General features: G+C 37.9%; 1 protein-coding gene and 1 pseudogene across 1 annotated transcript in view; both read right to left on the reverse strand.

Moving 5' to 3' along the window:
* Positions 1-216: 216 nt before the first annotated feature.
* Positions 217-678, reverse strand: LOC102468124 (40S ribosomal protein S12 pseudogene; annotated as a pseudogene).
* Positions 679-14,558: 13,880 nt separating this feature from the next.
* The window catches only part of NAA30 (N-alpha-acetyltransferase 30, NatC catalytic subunit), a 52,269-nt gene continuing 48,584 nt past the window's right edge, over positions 14,559-18,243 (reverse strand). Inside the window, 1 exon segment of the mRNA XM_006172328.3 lies at positions 14,559-18,002. Coding sequence (XP_006172390.2) covers positions 17,865-18,002 — 138 coding nt within the window. The 3' untranslated portion in view covers positions 14,559-17,864.

Consider the following 18,243-nt stretch of genomic DNA (forward strand, 5'->3'; position numbering starts at 1 on the left):
ACTACAATCCTTTCTCTTCCATTCTCTTCCTGGAATTTTGAACATGCACACATGTGCCTGACGTGAATTTGAAGCCTCCGGGTTCAGGACCTGAACCACAGTCGGCCATGTGGGAGTCCAGTTATCTTAACCATTATGCCACCTGCTGGTCCCTCTCTCCTGTTACCTGCATTGCTTTTTTGCTTGTTTGTTTTATTTTTGTTCTTTTTATCACGAGCCAATTTTTATTATCTTTTCATTTCTTGCATTTGAAGTACTCTTCAATGATATCCTTGAGCTGAGATTCCTTGCCATAGTCCTTAACTACTACACAGCTGCAACCAACCACTTCACAGGGTTTTCCCTCTCTGTCAAGTTTACAGAGGCCTACCCATTCTCCTAGTTTCTTGTCATCAACCTTAATCAGGTTGATTTGGTGTTCGGCACAAAGGGCCTCCACCAACTTGACATATATAGGTTCGTCACCGTTGGATGAAAGCACACATAGGTGGGCTTGGTGCTTGTCTAAGGCTTTGGTGGCTTCTCGAATTCCACGTGCTAGGCCATCGTGGATGAGGGCGGTCTTCAGCACCTCTTGCAAAGCAGTATTAATGTCCATTACACCTCCAGCAGCCAAGCCTTCCTCAGCCATGGTGGTGGATTATGGGTGGAGCCGAATTTTGAATGCACCCAAGTCTCCATCTCTGCATGACTGGGTGGCTGCAGAGAAAAAGCACCTGCATTATTTTTACTGAATCATCTCCATTTTCCTATGAAGTAAGGGCAATTATTATTCCCTTAATTTTACAGATAAGGAAAGTGATGCTCCATGGGATGAATTAAACTCTTTAGGATCACGAAGCTGGCTGCATCAGAATTTGCACTCAAGCTTTCTAATATCAATGTAATGAATCACTATAAGATGCTGTGTTATGCCTCAACATTCTAGACTCTGGCTTATAGTTCTAACTTCGGGTCAAAATCCTGTGACAAATATGTCATGTCAGGGGAAAAGCAATCTCCTAGGTCCCCAGATAGAAATCAATTTAAGGAAGCCATTGAAATACAAAGCTGCAAACCCAGGGAAGAGGAGAACTGCTCTATAAATAAGGGATACCTTAGGTCATAGCTCTGACTCACTTTGTATTGCTTAATGCCCTTAACTGTCTCACTACTTTGGCAAACCGGCAAGTGTTTAGTTACCTTTAGTTATTCTTTTGGTTAAAGGACAGGAGGGAGAGGTTGTTTAAATAAGACCCTGAAAGGCCAGCAGGTGACATAGTGGATAAGACACTGGACTTCACATGGTCCGCTGTGATTTGAGTCTTAGACAATGGCAGCTTGAAAATCACACCAGGGGGCCAGCAGGTGATGTAGTGGTTAAGGTGCCAGCTCCCACACGGTTGACCATAGTTCAAGTCCCGGATCCAGCAAAATCCCAAGAGGAAAATGGAGAAGAAGGGATTGTGGCATGACCATCCCCTCAGGGAGTGATTTCTAACTTTTTGTCTCTCTATTTCTCTTTGTCTCTCCAGCAAGAACATGTGCCTTATAAAAAACAAGACCCTGGTTTTTTACAGAAAGTGGACAAATATGGAAGATTTACTGCTGAGTGAAGGCAAGCCAGGCTATGAAAGAGAGACATTGTATGTCTCCACTGTGGATGAGGGCGGTCTTCAGCACCTCTTGCAAAGCAGTATTAATGTCCATTACACCTCCAGCAGCCAAGCCTTCCTCAGCCATGGTGGTGGATTATGGGTGGAGCCGAATTTTGAATGCACCCAAGTCTCCATCTCTGCATGACTGGGTGGCTGCAGAGAAAAAGCACCTGCATTATTTTTACTGAATCATCTCCATTTTCCTATGAAGTAAGGGCAATTATTATTCCCTTAATTTTACAGATAAGGAAAGTGATGCTCCATGGGATGAATTAAACTCTTTAGGATCACGAAGCTGGCTGCATCAGAATTTGCACTCAAGCTTTCTAATATCAATGTAATGAATCACTATAAGATGCTGTGTTATGCCTCAACATTCTAGACTCTGGCTTATAGTTCTAACTTCGGGTCAAAATCCTGTGACAAATATGTCATGTCAGGGGAAAAGCAATCTCCTAGGTCCCCAGATAGAAATCAATTTAAGGAAGCCATTGAAATACAAAGCTGCAAACCCAGGGAAGAGGAGAACTGCTCTATAAATAAGGGATACCTTAGGTCATAGCTCTGACTCACTTTGTATTGCTTAATGCCCTTAACTGTCTCACTACTTTGGCAAACCGGCAAGTGTTTAGTTACCTTTAGTTATTCTTTTGGTTAAAGGACAGGAGGGAGAGGTTGTTTAAATAAGACCCTGAAAGGCCAGCAGGTGACATAGTGGATAAGACACTGGACTTCACATGGTCCGCTGTGATTTGAGTCTTAGACAATGGCAGCTTGAAAATCACACCAGGGGGCCAGCAGGTGATGTAGTGGTTAAGGTGCCAGCTCCCACACGGTTGACCATAGTTCAAGTCCCGGATCCAGCAAAATCCCAAGAGGAAAATGGAGAAGAAGGGATTGTGGCATGACCATCCCCTCAGGGAGTGATTTCTAACTTTTTGTCTCTCTATTTCTCTTTGTCTCTCCAGCAAGAACATGTGCCTTATAAAAAACAAGACCCTGGTTTTTTACAGAAAGTGGACAAATATGGAAGATTTACTGCTGAGTGAAGGCAAGCCAGGCTATGAAAGAGAGACATTGTATGTCTCCACTTAATATATACTGACTATCCACATTCTATGGCTGAAACTGAAAAACTAGAGGATATAAAAACATAGAAAGTGGTTATAGATACCAGATACAGTGTGGGAAGAGGGTGGGAGAAGGACGAGGGTCTAAGGAAACAAAATTAAGGAGAAAAATAGAGGGGCAAGATATTTATGGGACAAAGAAATGGATTATTATCTGTTGATGACTACATGTACAATATCCCCAGCTAGACTGATGAGAAATGTATTCATGTTGGAACATTCACTTTATAAGCTAAGTGATGTATGTGACTGAATGTATAAAGTAAATTTCAAAATATATTTTTTTTAAAAAAGGAAGAAAGAAAAATCACACCGGGTATATGTGTGTGCATGCCCAAGATCCCAGGAGGAGAGGGATTGTGGCATGGCCATCCCTCCCCGGGGGGTGTTTTTTCACTTTCCCTCTCACTGTCTCTCTCTCTTTGGCAACACACATGCTCTAAGGCCAACACCTCTAAAAAAAGAAGATAGAAAGAAATAGTTCTTTAACTTTGAGGTAGGTCTGCAGGCCCCACACTCATTATTACATACAGGACTCTTTGCCCTGGTGTAACATTATCCAGGTCCTAATGACCTGAGTTTGGTAGCCACATTTGGCTCAAAGGTGACAGGATAAGAGACAAGTTATAACAGGACCAGGACCCCAGGATGGGCCCTCAGCCCAGGTGGCAGCCACTGCTTGTGTATTTATGTTTGGGTTCCATGCTTGTATTCCAAACCCCAGACAACTTATTCCACTTGACTGCACTGGACAAAATAGGCTCTGGGACCAGCAGTTGACGTAATGGCTATGTCGCTGAACTCCCATGTAATTGACTGTGTTTCGAGTCCCGGATCTGGTGGCTTAAACTCACGCTGGGTGCATGTGCGTGCGTGTCCAAGATCCGGAGAGGAGAATGGAGGAGAAGGGATTGTGGTGTGGCTATCCTCCTGGGGCTGATTTCTCGCTTTCTGTCTGTCTCTTTCTTTCTGGCAAGCACGTGCACCCTATAGCAAAAATCTCTCAAAGAAAAATAAAAAGGCTCTGAATACACTAGCATTAATAATAATGATAATGAAGATAAATTTGATTCTTAATCATGTTACACAACCGTTACTTAATCACCACAAATATGTAAAGTAACTTTTATTATTATTTTCTAGATAAGAAAATTGAGGTTTAAGTAATAAATAACTCATCCAAAGTTAGAAGTGATTTGATCCCAAATCTTTCTGACTTCCAAGCAGTGCTTTTAGCCCTAAGACTTAGTTTTAACAGAGCTGAGCCCTTTCATAGCCTTCTTCTAAACCCGACTCTGCAGTGACTAGGTTTAGGCTCTAGTTTTTCTGTCACAGCTCTTTATATCGCCTCAGTCCCTGATGGGAATTGCAAAGATGGCTACCACTAAAGCTATCTATGAAGAGGGCCTCTGCCTCACTACAAGTCTCTGACCCCATCCAGGCCTGCCATATGTTGCAAGTTGCGTCCCTTCAGAAGCTTCCAGGACAGACATCTGCATGCCAGAAGTTTATCAGAAGGTATCCTTAGCAAGCAGGTTAAACAGAGGGAAGCTGAGATGAGATACAGTCTCGAAAGGCTCGGCCAACCCCAGGGGAAGTCATGGTGCCAGGATGGCCCTTCAGAATTGGGGTGGGGCAGCACAGCCTTTGCATACCCACCTCCAGCAGACCTTGGGTATGGGCTGCTCTGGGAAGGAGCATACCACTGGGCACAGCTGCTCTCTGATGTCTCCAAAGGGGGCTAATGGCAGCACTCCTTTCAACAGGCCTTTGTTCCTGAGGGAATACTGGGGTATTTCAGGAGCATCTTTGTTCTTGCTATGGGTGTGAACCATGGCCAAAACACATACTGTAAAGCCCATGGCATTGACAAATGCCTTTTATAAAGAGAGAGTGGTACACCCCGGACAGGGTCCTTGCACTATAATCAGCCCCCCACCCTACCCCTCCTTCAGTCAAACAGGATCACTGGCATGTTCAGTAGATCTGGGACTCAAACCTAGACTCTTTCCATGTGTCCTTAAGAATCAAGTAGCGGCACTCCTACTTAAAACGAATTGGCCTAGAATTTTTTTTAAGTGCAGAGGAAGAGAGATGCTACAAATGCTGATTATGACCGGAAAAGAGAAAATAAGGTTGATGAAAATAAAATCCAGTCACATATGCATTACTTTTGTTGTCCAGTTTTAAACTAAGAAGAGGACTTCTTCCTGATTCCTAATTTTTTAAATTAGTTTAATTAATCATTTATTTATTTAACTTGACCAGAGAGGGATAGAGCAAGAAAGAGTTAAGTGAGAAAGCAAGCCACCAGGTCTGGGACTCAAACCACGGTCAGTCATGTGGGAGTCCAGCACTCCTAACCCGTCGCACCACCTGCCAGTCCCCTGATTCCTAATCTTTCAAAACTTTCCCTTCTATAGTTCTATCTCACCATCTATCTAAGTACTTAAGAATTCCAAGCCTCTCATTCGAATTGGGGCAGGGGAGGGGGGGGCTGAGGTCTGCTTAAAGACTACAGACACTTCCAGAGTCTCATGGGCCTTCAATTAGCACTTTCTCTTCCCATCCCTAGACTACCACTATCTTGAAACTCATAGACTGATGCTATAGGAGCAGAGGTGTCTGTTTCCTGCTATAGTGCCAAACATGATGTCTGCGATACAGGAGGTGCTCAGTGAGTATTGATCAATTGACTAAATGGTGTGTTCCAACTGGGAATTTAATCATCTCTTTAGATGTGGCAAACATGTCTATCACTCCTTTAATGTTTTTGCTACTTGGTTTTCCATCATCTAACCAATGCACAGATCCATTTTCCAGGACTTAGGCTAAAACTTGGAAAAGACAAGATTAAGACTATCTCTCAGGCATCTTTCTGCCTGGGTATCCAAATACATAAACTGGTAATTAATTTAGTTAAATATCTGAGATTTAAGGGGGAAAAAGTGCAGCTCACACATAGTTACTTAACTGTTTAAATGAGAATTCAAAACTTTGCAATTAAAAGTCAAGCACACACACACACACACACACACACCCTGACCATATTACCCCCTTCGGTAAAGGCAAACTAAACTTAGCAAAAAGCTACCTATTTCTCAAGTTAATAACCTTAAAACATTTAAAAATTTCTTTGTAAAATTGAAATATCTGGATTAATATTCAGAAGCCTCTGGGGTCAGCAGATGGTGTGGTGGTTAAGACGCCAGATTCCCACATGGCTGACTGCAGTTCAAGTCCTGGACCTGGTGGCTTGCTTTCTCCTTTCTCTCTCTGATAAGCATATGTGCTCTATAGCAAACTTTAATAATAATAAATTATATATATTTTTTAAATATTCAAAAGCCTCTACTTCAATGCACAAAATCTCTGCTAATATTATTTCTCCTTCTTCTGCCTGTTTAAATAACCAAATTCTTGGTCCTAGCTGACTAGATCCCCTTAGTTTCAGTCTATTTTTTATACATTGAAAAATGACCCTGATCTTTGGCCTGGATTCTCTCTGCTGTCAGTAGGCTGCTTTGCCTGAAAAAAAAAAAAAAAAAATTCCTTCACAAACTTGTCTTTGCCAGTATTAACTTTATAGCTGACTTGGCAAAGTCCTGTGGTTAGAAGAAACAGAAGTGAAATATCAGGTGGCCAATGGGAAAATTTAGGCTACAGATTTAAAAAAACTTAAAAATGGACACTAAAGGTTTAAAATCACTTTGCTTTAAAGCACAGAACTTACTATTCATAACTAAGGTATATACAAATAAGCTTTAAAGCAAAATAAGTGCCCAACTACATTAGGTTTATTTAAAAAGATGATTTTGAGACAAATTAGATACCTCAATTTTTTCAAACCTTTATTCTTCAAATTATAAGGTCTAATTTATAATTCAGGATTATTTAATTGCATTTATGTATTGAACCAATTAAATGTTTGATATAGCATCAACTGGTGGTGTGGTGATTAAGATGGCTGGATCCCACATAACTGACTTCATGGTTCAAGCCTGACACAGAGACTTCAAAAACACTCCAGGCACGTGTGCATATGTGCCCAAAATCCCTAGAGAAAAATAGAGAAGGAACTGCGGTGTGGTCATCCCTCTGGCGGGTGATTTCTCACTTTACCTCTCCTCCCCATTCTTCCTCTCTCCGGCATGTGCCGGACTTACAGCAAAACTTGGGAGGAAAAATAGTTTGAGGATCTTTATTAAGTTTCTCTTTATCTATTTCTTCTGTGAGAGAGAGAGAGAAAGCACTTCGACAGGGTCTTGATGCCACAATCCACCTCCAGCCTCCAGTCAATCCAGAATCGTGGGTGAGGGTGTGCCCTGTGTACACAGAGAAGTCTCCCGATGCAAACTCAGAACCTCCCCAAATGTGGCAGTCTCACAGAGCACAACATTTTACCACTGTGCCACCATTAGGTCCCCTCATTTATTTTAAGTCTTAATATTCGCAACATCTACAGTGGGTTTTTGCTTGCTTCTTTTAAAAAAAAAAAAAAAGGAGAAAAAATAATTCCAGAAAAAATATATCTAGGATCTTAATAATTTGTCCAAGGGTTTGCCTTGTCATCACCTCTGAAATTATATATAAAAAAAATTTTAGTAATCATCTCTGCAAATTACATAGAGCTTCTGGTAAACTCCTGAATAATAATTATTCATCTCAACTCTCATAGAAGAGCCATTCATTTGGCTACTTTCTTAGTGCCTTGCACAGATGCCTGACCCAGAACAGTCCTCAATAACTGTCAAATGAATAACTGAACAGAACCATTGCTTTATGGCAGAAAATAATCTCTTAGGACCTTATGATGTAAAGAACATCAGCAGAGAATGTTTACTCAAATGAAAAATGTAGGAACAGAGGGAGGGAAAAAATGGGAGGAATATACAGAAATTAATTGTCTACCAGTTAACATCTTTGAGACCCCTGAGAATTTTGAGATCTATTGTGTACCATTAAAAAAAAAAAAAAAGTATTCTGCACCAATTCATTCATTTATGCAATAACTATTTATTTTATGCCTAATATATTCCAGGTACCATTCTAGGCAGTGAATAAACACAGCTGTAAACAATGTTTCTACTGTCATGGAGTTACACTCCAGTGAATCCATCCCTAGCCTGAAAGACAAATATTGATAACTTTATTTTTATGCATTAGAAAATAACAAAGCTTTTCTCTCATATAATGCTCAGGATCCACAAGCTTTGCAATATTAGCAACTTACTCTATTTGAAGCCAGATTTACAGACCAATACAGTCACTGAACATTGTATCACCAGCAGTTCATATTTTAGCTCAAGCTAAGTTTTTACCACCAAGAAAAGGGCTCACTACAACATACATACAAACACACACACACACACACACACAAATAGATTTGTTTACATTTTTTTTTTTAGGGATTTTTTGCTATAGGGCACGTGCGCTCAATGGAGAGACTGAAAGAGACAGAGAGAGAGAGAAAGAGAGTGAGGAATCAGTCTCCAAGGGTAGTGGCTGCTGCAATCCCCTCTCCTCCATTCTCCTCTCAGAATTTTGGCGCACGCACCTGGCGTGAGTTTTAAGCCACCAGGTCCGAGACTCAAACCACAGTCAACTACGTGGGAGTCCACCAATGTAACTATTACACCCTCTGCTAGTCCCACATTTTTGTAGACCTAGCACTAGAAAAAATATTAACATGACCTGATCTTTTTGTTGTGTTAAATATTGTTACATACTTTAAACTACAAACTTGATTAATGATCAAGGTAGCTATTTCCCTCCATGTATCTCCTTTATTTCCCTTGTAAAAGTATTTCGATGGATTTTCTTGAAATTTTTCAGAGTGAAATTTTACTGAAACTATGGCAAGAGAGACATGCTAGAACACTTTTAGAAAATTTAAAAATTAAACAGAAATTATTTAATAATTATTCATCTCAACTCTCATAGAACAAGACAATGCATAAGGAGAGTTTGTTCTAAAAAAGAAATCCCAGTCTCCTTGAAAGACAGTCTAAGACCTAATTATTAGAGACTAAACAGATGTTAAGAAAAACCATTTAATCCTAAATCTGCTAATGAATTTTAGAAATTAAACCCATTAAGCATTTTGAGAGCATTTAAATTTCATGCTGAATAAAACAACTGTATTTAAATAATTTAGTTGGATTCATTGAAGTCTTAATTTATCCAACAGAACTAAACATATTGGACTTCTATCCTCTTTTGGTTTCATCAAGCATTGTGTGTGGTGGCAAGAAAACAAACTAGGAACTCAGGAAGCCTGAGTTCAGGCCACATCACTTCTATGTGACCTTAAAAGGCATTCTTTAAGCACTTTAAATATTGATTTTCTTTTTCTCGTCTGCAAAACGAAAATATCTTTCCATCTCAGGACTGGCCCCAGAGCCTAGTGGTTAAGGGAGCTGGATCCTACATGACCAATGACAGTTTAGTCCCAGTCTGGTGGGCTGATTTGGGGGTGCACATATATGCATGCCCCAAATCCCAACAAGATGTTGAAATGGAGAAGGGTTTGCAGCATGACCACAACCCACTGGGGGAGTGAAGGTTGGGGGTGCTTGCACTCTGTCTGTCTCTTTCTCCAGCAAGCCCATGAGCCCTCTGCCATTTAAAAAATATCTTTCCATCTCAAAAGATCCTTGTATGGGGAACCAGCAGTTAGCGTAATGGCTATGTCGCTGGACTCCCACGTAGTCGACTGTGGTTCGCTTCCCAGACCCGGTGGCTTAAAACACACCGGGCGCGTGTGCGTGCATGCCCAGGGTCCCGAGAGGAGAATGGAGGAGAAGGGATTGCGGCGTGACCATCCCCCCTGGGGGGGTGATTTCTCGCTTTCTGTCTCTATGTCTCTGTCTGTCTGGCGAGCGCACACGCCCTATAGCGAAAACCTCTCAAAAAAAAAAAAAGATCTTTGTAGGGTTTGCTCTATAGCTCAGCAGTTAAGGGAGCTGGATCCCACATAGTTGACCAAGGTTCAACTCCTAGCCCCTGAAGCTTGAGAAACATGTGGGTGTGGGCTCAAAACCCTGACAGGAAGAACGGTCTCCTGACCACACCCTAGTGGAAGGGTACTTTATCATGTGTTTTCTCTTTCTCTGACAAGCCCACATACCTGTAGTAATAAAAAAGAAAAAAGAAAAAAAAATCTTTGTGAAGACTGAGTAAAAGTAGGTGAAAGTGCTTTGAAAGCTTTAAGAAGGCAATCTTGCTGCATGCTATTTATTACTCAATTGCCTTCCTGGCAATGGAGAGAAAAGATTAATCACAGATCACTCCACCTCACATTGCAGGTCTGGTAACAGCTGCATGGAAGCTATATCATCGGGCTAGACCACAGTGATCCCCTCCTCAGTACTGGGTTGTGCGAAGCCATCCAAAGGTTCTGCACCTGTAGTTAAGTACTCGTATTAACAAATGGAAAATCAGGCTCACTAGTTTAAGGAAACCACATTCTGTAGCTCATACAATATACATTAGAGTGTTGCTGCAGTACAACAAATTCATAAAATCATTTAATTTTATGTATTTCTGGCAACTCTAGTCAGCAATGTGGTTTTGTTTCTTTTTAAATACAGATAATGGTTATAATAAGTTCATCCTGAATTAGTCTTCTGACCATAATTAGAGTGTTTGACGATAAGGTCATTTTCTTTGTCATCCCTAAATTGTCTTCACTTGCTTAATCATCTCTTAAAATTCTGTGCATACATTAACACCATTTTTTTCTCCCCTGCTCAAATTTTCTGCTATGCCGTGACTGTCCAACCCTGTCTCTTAGAAACTATTCCTTAGATAAGTTGGCAGTTTCACCAGATTTATCAACTCCATTTTTCCACCAATAAAGATCTGTCTTATCATGCTTTTAGGAAAATACTAGATACTTGAGAAGTGCAAGAAACAATCCCAGTTCCTGACTTTACCTCCCTTCTCCACCTACTTCCTTTCACCATTGTACCTACAAACTTACACATGAAGGGATTTCAAAAAGTTTGAGGAAAAAATTTACTTTGGTGCACAAAAATTGAAATTCATGCATTTTCTCATAATACACATTTCCATGAGCTTTTTGAAAGCCTTTCATACAGTTCACGTAGGTATTGACTATGTAACAAAAACCTTTCATCTTTGAAAGTGTATACACTCTGCAGTCATGATACTCTCAGCTAAGCATCCCAATGCTGTCATTAAATTTACTTTCTAGAAACTGAAGCGTTAACTGGTTATATATGATTAAAGATTAGTGTCTGTGTGTGAGAAAAGGTCCCGTAGTTTTGTTCTTTTAGATGAGACTTTATCATCTGAGATAAGTAGTGAAATCATTGCGAACAAGACATCTTTAGGATTCGTTTTGAAACAATATGGGGAAGAAGGATAGATGGAGCTTGATTGGACACAGTGTTGTGGCTGGTGAGTTCACTATACCCTTCTGTCAACCTTTCCTAACAGTCTCTATTAAAAAAAAAAAAGTTTTCTTCTCTTCACATAAGAGTCTCATAAGATTCAGTAATATATGACTTATGCCAAACTCAATAGCAAAATATAAAATTATAGAAATGACTGTATTACATATATAGTTAGCATGTATCATTTACTATGTACTAAGCTACTAGGCCCTGTTAAGGTGATTTACATAATTATTTCATTTATTTTTCCCAACAAGTTTATCAGGTATTATCACTAAAAGTTTAGAGAGGTAAAAGAACTTGTCCAATACTTTCAGGATGAAAATAAACATTTTGAATGCTCATTATCAGTTCCTAACATGAGTAATTATGCCACAATAACTCAAACACAATGCTCACATCCGTACTGATGTACTTCTTTTCCATATTATCATAAGCCAAGTAGACGTGGCCAAAGACAAATCTGAAATCAGTTTACATTTACCTAGTTAAGTCAATACTTGTTGGACTTAAAACATTTATTCAGATTCACAATAAAATCAAGTATAATGCTGGCTGACTATGCAGTCACTGTTTACAGCCACAGTTTGGAGGGAAGGAGGTATCAAAACTTAAAGGCAGCAGGTTTAGCTTTAAGGCAACAGGTTCAGTTTTCATAAAATGATCAATGATATGCACAAACATGGGAAATCTGGCTATAAAGATACGAATCAATTCTCTACAAGTTAGGACGCTAAATTTCCTGAATGGGTCACAAGCATATGCAAGTTTTAGCCATTATTTTATATCTTATATCAGCTTTTAAAAAGTTTCATGTAACTGTGGATTTCAAGGTAGCACAGTCCCTTAAAAAGATCAATTTCACTATTACATTCCTAAAAAACAGGCATTCTTACAAATGATTACTTCTGGCTTAAACTGTAAAATACTTAAACATGCAGAAAATAAAACTTAAGAATGTTCATTTAAGGGACTTTTTTTTTTGTTTATTTGTTTGTTTTTTGGTTTGTGCAACCTGCTGGCTTTTAAAGTGGGTTTTCTTTGGCATGAAAGAACATGGGAGACATAACGAATCCTTGCAGTTGTAAAGGAACAAATGAGGGTACATAATCTCCTGGAATACAAATCCCACTAAATGTTTACTAAAAACTCTCCGTCAATGGGACCAGAAGTCTATAAACATGTTTAAGAAATCTCAGGTTGATTACGTAACAAACTCAGTAATAAATGTCGTTATACAATTTCTTTAAAAGCCAAGTCCATCCCCTAGGATATGGTAAATTATTTATGAAAATGTACAGATTCTCAGAAAATTGAGGTATTAGCAATTTGATACATATTCATACAGCAAAGAGGTAGTCATGAACTTATACCTAAAAATATGCTTATTCCTTAGCATTCTATAAACCTTACATTGACTGAAACCTATTCACTATAACACTGTATTGTAGTTTTATCCTAATAGAAAAAGATAAATTTTGACATTTCAGTGGTCTTTGTTATTCCGAGGCCTTTTTCATATGAAGATTAAACACTGGCTTGCTATCAACAGAACATGTGCTTTGAGCTCATGCCCCAACACCAAGCCAGGTGTGCTCTTGGGCCCTTTTAAATCACACTTACCAAATGATTGGCTAGGATCAAGGGGAAAAAACTGTGGCCATGGGACACAAGTTTATTCTGAGTCTCTCAAAAACAAAATCATTTGGCAGATCTCCATGTTCCTGCTTGACCACTGGTAAAAATAAGATGGCCAATCTCATTTAGAAATGAAATGACTGCAAATTCACCTAAAATGAGAAAAACTATTAGACCTAACTATACAAAATGGTTGCAGGCTAAAAAGTACTAACAGTCAGAGAGAAATTTTTGGCACTTGAATCTTTGCATCTCTGCAACCCAAAGAACTTCCAACAATAAAAACCTTCTGAAAGGGCTGCCTTTCTCAGGAAGGATACATCATAATAGGGGCAGGGGTGTCAGGGTAGAGTCAGACACTATTAATGCTATACACTGTCAATATAAACTGTTCAGCTACTCTTGCTCAGAGGTAATTCTTGACTCATATTTCACTAAATTAGTGTCTTCTTAAAAACCCTACACACACAAAAAAATGCCTTTCTCAAGTCAACACTACTTAAATATCTTCTAAAGCTAAGCTATCCAATACAGGAGCACCAGACACATATGGCTAATTTCAATTAATTAACTCAGTTCCTCTAAATCATTCTAGCCATACTTTATAGGCTCAGTGGCTATTGCACTAGAGAGAACAAAGAATATTTCCATCAACAAAATAAATATGGAATAGCATGGATCTGAAAAAAATGCAGCCATGCGGGAACCAGCAGTTAGGGTAATGGCTATGACGCTGGACTCCCACGTAGTCAACCGCGGTTCACGTCCCGGACCCAGTAGCTTAAAACTCACACCGGGCACGTGTGCGTGCATGCCCAATATCCCAAGAGGAGAATGGAGGAGAAGAGATTGGGGCGTGACCATCCCCCCGGGGGGTGATTTCTCGCTTTCTATCTCTCTGTCTCTGTCTGGCGAGCGCACACGCCCTAGAGAGAAAACCTCTCAAAAAAAAAAAAATGCAGCCATGCTATATGCTCATGAGAATTTTTAAACACCTATTTTAAAAATATCTTTATAAAAAAAAGTGTCTGGACTACAAGTTAATAATGATTTGTGTTCTTAGGTGTGAAAGAACTGTATCAACTTTCTGAGGTCCTTTGAATTTTTGAAGTAGAGTTCCATAATAAGGTCCACATAAAACATAAGCTCATTTAGATATTTTCACATTACAAAGTGAAGATCTGGCATGCATGGCAAAATTTAAAAGTCATGCTCAAAAGATTCATCTAATCCTTACACTAATATCCAAAAATACTGAAATATGAGAGCATATGTAAGTATCACTTAAAGCTCCTTAAGGGAAAAAGCCCCTCTGATACTGTTCCACTTTACTTTGGTGTCTTAGCGAAGGGGAAAACATTTATGTGAGGAGACACTGCACAAACAAAACCCAGTAAATTAAAATTAAAACTATCTTTGGAGTAAACCATCATGTGACAAGGACTGAAAACTAACTTTTGGTTTAATGCATGCAAAAATGCCCTTATGTATACTGATCACTGATACGTTGAGTTGACAAACTTTGAGTACTTTTAGGAAAATCAAGTTCATGTTATTTTCAAATTTACTCTGTAAGATCACAAAGTAGAGTGATAATTGTGTATCAAATCTTCCAAATATCTCTTGGATGGGAGACAGAAAGTGGAAAACAGAATAGATTGCTTGTTTTTTCACAGTAGGTAAAAGCAAACAACCCAATCATAAAATGCACACAGCTGTATCTAAAAGAAAAATGCAAACACAACTTAACCATACTTTATTTGACTGCATCTTATTTAGACAGCTTGCACATTTCAAATCCCATTAAATCTCTCTTCTCCAAAAGGATACGGGACAATAGAAGAAAATTATGCAATAATATCCAGTCATCAAACAGCAGTCCAATATTTTGAGATACACGTGATATTTTATAGATACTCAACTCATATCTGACGTCAATATAATTTATGGTTATGTTTTTACAAACCTGAAAGCCCTGTAACATTATAGCACTCATTTTAGTGATGACATGGTGCACTGAAAAGTAACTGATGCACTACCAATTTGATTTTATCTATGCTCCTGGAAAGTGATGAACTTCATGATTTTTAGACACCATAATAAATACACACATCCACTCTTATACACGTCAGCCAATACCATAACACAGGGCAAGGTAAAGTTAAAACATGTAACAAACAAATTCCTTTACATAGATTTGTCGAGCAAGTAGGGAGGGTAATTTGGGGAAGAGGCAGAAAATATTAAAACCAATTTTTTAATAGTAATTTTTCTTTCTCTTTTATTTTGCTGGCTTTGACTTCAAAAACTAGTATCTGGTTTCTGATCTGTAGACGTCTCTAAAGTAGTTTCTTCCCAATGTAAGGGAAATTATAATCAGCCCACACATCAAAAATGCTAGTATACCCGTTAGCTTCTTCAATACTAACACATATAGCTTCATGGTAGCATGTATAAAAATGTTCAGCAGAACCAACTGCCAAACCAGTGTCAGTGGATAGTACAGTCAGTCTTATAGAGGCAGCACCCCATTAAAAGAAAGTTGCAACAATTTTGCTCAGTTTTAGCCAAGTGAATCCACTCTACCAATTATAAATGAAATCTTTTTAAGCTTATGTAAGAAAGATAAAAGCCCAATGTTAAAATATAAATTTATATCTGATGCTACTTCAAGTGAATAGAGATTTTAAATTCTGGAGCTAAATTATCACCTAAGGGTTAAAATTTTAGTCTACTTAAGTAAACAAGTTTTGAATACCCAGTTAAAGACATAGGTATATATTGATATTCAATATAGATCAGCCAAACCATATGGCAACCATCTGACTTTTTAGTCACATAGTAAGGTCATGTGACAAATCAGTTCAGTCAATTCAGCAACTGGGGGAAAGGTCAATAGTGACTGGTTTCATTGACACCTGGCAAACACATAAGAATGCTTGAACAGATAATCTAGTATGTATCTACTTTACACCTGTCCCCATTAGTGAGTCAAGCAAATGTGTTGTTCATCAACAATTAACCTCTGAGCCAGCAAGTCAAAAATAAAGGGGTGATATAAAATTTGATGATATAAGTATACTGCTTTAGTGCAGTTTCCTTCATATTAAAAATAGTTAACAGAAGTATCACTGTGATTGGTATTCTTCTATGCTAGCATCCAACAAAGTCTGACCAAAAAAACACTCGAAATGGTCAGCTGAAAAGCTGAGTACAGTGTAGTCATTATATTGTTAATATAACCAGTATTCTGCCCATTAAAATTTCAAGAACAATAGGAAACAGAAAAATGTTTCTTTAAAAATAAGGAACTATATAAATGATCCCACCAGCAGGAAGTTTTTATTTTCATCAAATATAAATTGTGTATCTTTATTTTTAAAGTACTTGTTACCATGTTCACTTTCAAAAAACACTATACTGAGCAAGGAGCAGCTTTCCTTTAAAGAAAGAAAGAAAAAAAAAAAAAAAAAAACAGTAACAAACTTTCCTGAAAAGGGGCCTTTACCAACTGTTAATGGAGGTAGGGTTTTTTAAAATACAGTAATTATAGCTATAACATAAAATTCAAATCAAAATCCTAGAGCAGAAGTAAAGCATATTCAAATGAAAAAAAAAAATCAAACAAACAAAAAAAACCCACAGATTCCTACAAACATTTTTCACAGAGAACAAATCTTTTTTTTTTTTTAATGGGTACCTATGTTTTCCAGTTAAATAAATTATCCATCACAGGTTTACTGACTCAATTGAAAATAATTAACTTTAAAATTTGTTACACTGCACTGATTGGTCAAAACACAATGTAACCAATAAACATGAAGGCTCTTAAGAAAACCCATAGAACTCGCTCCCAAAAAGATTTTCATTTTTTTTTTTCTGGAGGAACAAAGGAAAGCTCCCAAACATTTGCTCATAGAGGTGAAAAGAAAATAAAAGCAGCCTAAAATGGATACAATGCACCTTGAAATTTATTTCTAAGACCAAGAACCAAAAGTGAAGTATTTTAAGAAATGGAAGCAATGTGAATCCAAATCAAGTGGGCAAAAAAAATTCCAGCTACTTTGTAAAAGCTGTTCTTCACAGCTTAGCAATAATTTTGATTAAATAAAATCATACCAATTTACATTAATTTTCTATTCTTTTCCAAAAATTCTCTCACTCAAAAAAAAGTGCATCCAAAACCCAGCAATTCCTGGCTCTGTCAACCTTTCTCATCCCTTTTGAGCCATTTCTCAAAGAATTTTCCAAGTAGATTCAACTTCTTACTGAAAGGAAAGAAGGAATTTCTAAAGTAAACCATTCTGTCACTCACCTAGAAAAAGTATCCAAATTATAAAAATCTGAAATAATTTATTATCAAATTTAGAATTTAAATAAAAGCTTGCAAAGGCCTTAAAGAAAAGGAAAAGATAGGCATGCATTCAAAAAACTAGAGATGAAGACAAATATACTTATCTACACAGGCACTGGCAGACGCAATTTAATAATCTGTACTCATTGTAAGACATATCCCACCTGACATTTTTTTCCATTCACTAATCACTGAGGTACCAATATCCAAGAATGGAAATTTTATATTGAAAAAATAAAACCTAAAACTGAAGTTTTCCCTAACCCTTTCAGAAAACTATGGCAGATTTTTTGTGAAATGTTAGTATACTTAGAGACTTTTACAATCCACATTGGCTTTTTTTAAGGAACAAAAATCATGTTCCACTTATTGGTTCTGTGATAAAACCATCACTGTAAAGAACATTGTCAGCTGACTTTGCAAATGAACAAACAAATCTTGGCTATCAACTGGCACACCGTGTTGGTACCAAAAGAACTCTTGAAGTTTAAAACAATCTCTTTTAATTCAGAACAAATGCGCCATGCCAAAGTGCAACAAATATTGTGCGACACTCAATGAGACACTGACAGGTAAGAGCTGCATGGAAATTACTAAATCCACCTGCAAAGCAATTCTGTACAAATTGCATTGCATGCAAAGGTCAATTCTGTGTGGTTGGAAGTTGTTCCTTGATGTCAGTTTCTCAGCGCAGCCACAGTTTAAGTCGCAGTGCATCAACTCCATTTAAATAGTATCTGAACAGCCTCTTATCTCGAACAAAACCAAGGTTTTCATAAAGTTTCAAAGCAGACTTATTTGTTATTTCTGTTTCCAAAACAACCTTCAAAAAAATCAGAGAAAACTGAGTTATAATTTCATAAACTGAAAAATCACCTACAAAGTAAACCACTGGATCAAATATTTAAGAAAAACATATTACATTCATTTGTTTAAAAACTGATGATAAAAACAACAAATATTAATAATATACAGAAGAAAAACCAGAAAAAGTCATCGAAATTGAAATAGTAATAGCTTTTGGTCAAGAGGGAGTGGACCAATAGCTTATTTTCTGTTCTAGA

The sequence above is a fragment of the Tupaia chinensis genome, unplaced genomic scaffold (assembly GCF_000334495.1).
Source record: "Tupaia chinensis unplaced genomic scaffold, TupChi_1.0 Scaffold000133_1, whole genome shotgun sequence".
In the NCBI taxonomy this organism is placed as follows: domain Eukaryota; kingdom Metazoa; phylum Chordata; class Mammalia; order Scandentia; family Tupaiidae; genus Tupaia; species Tupaia belangeri.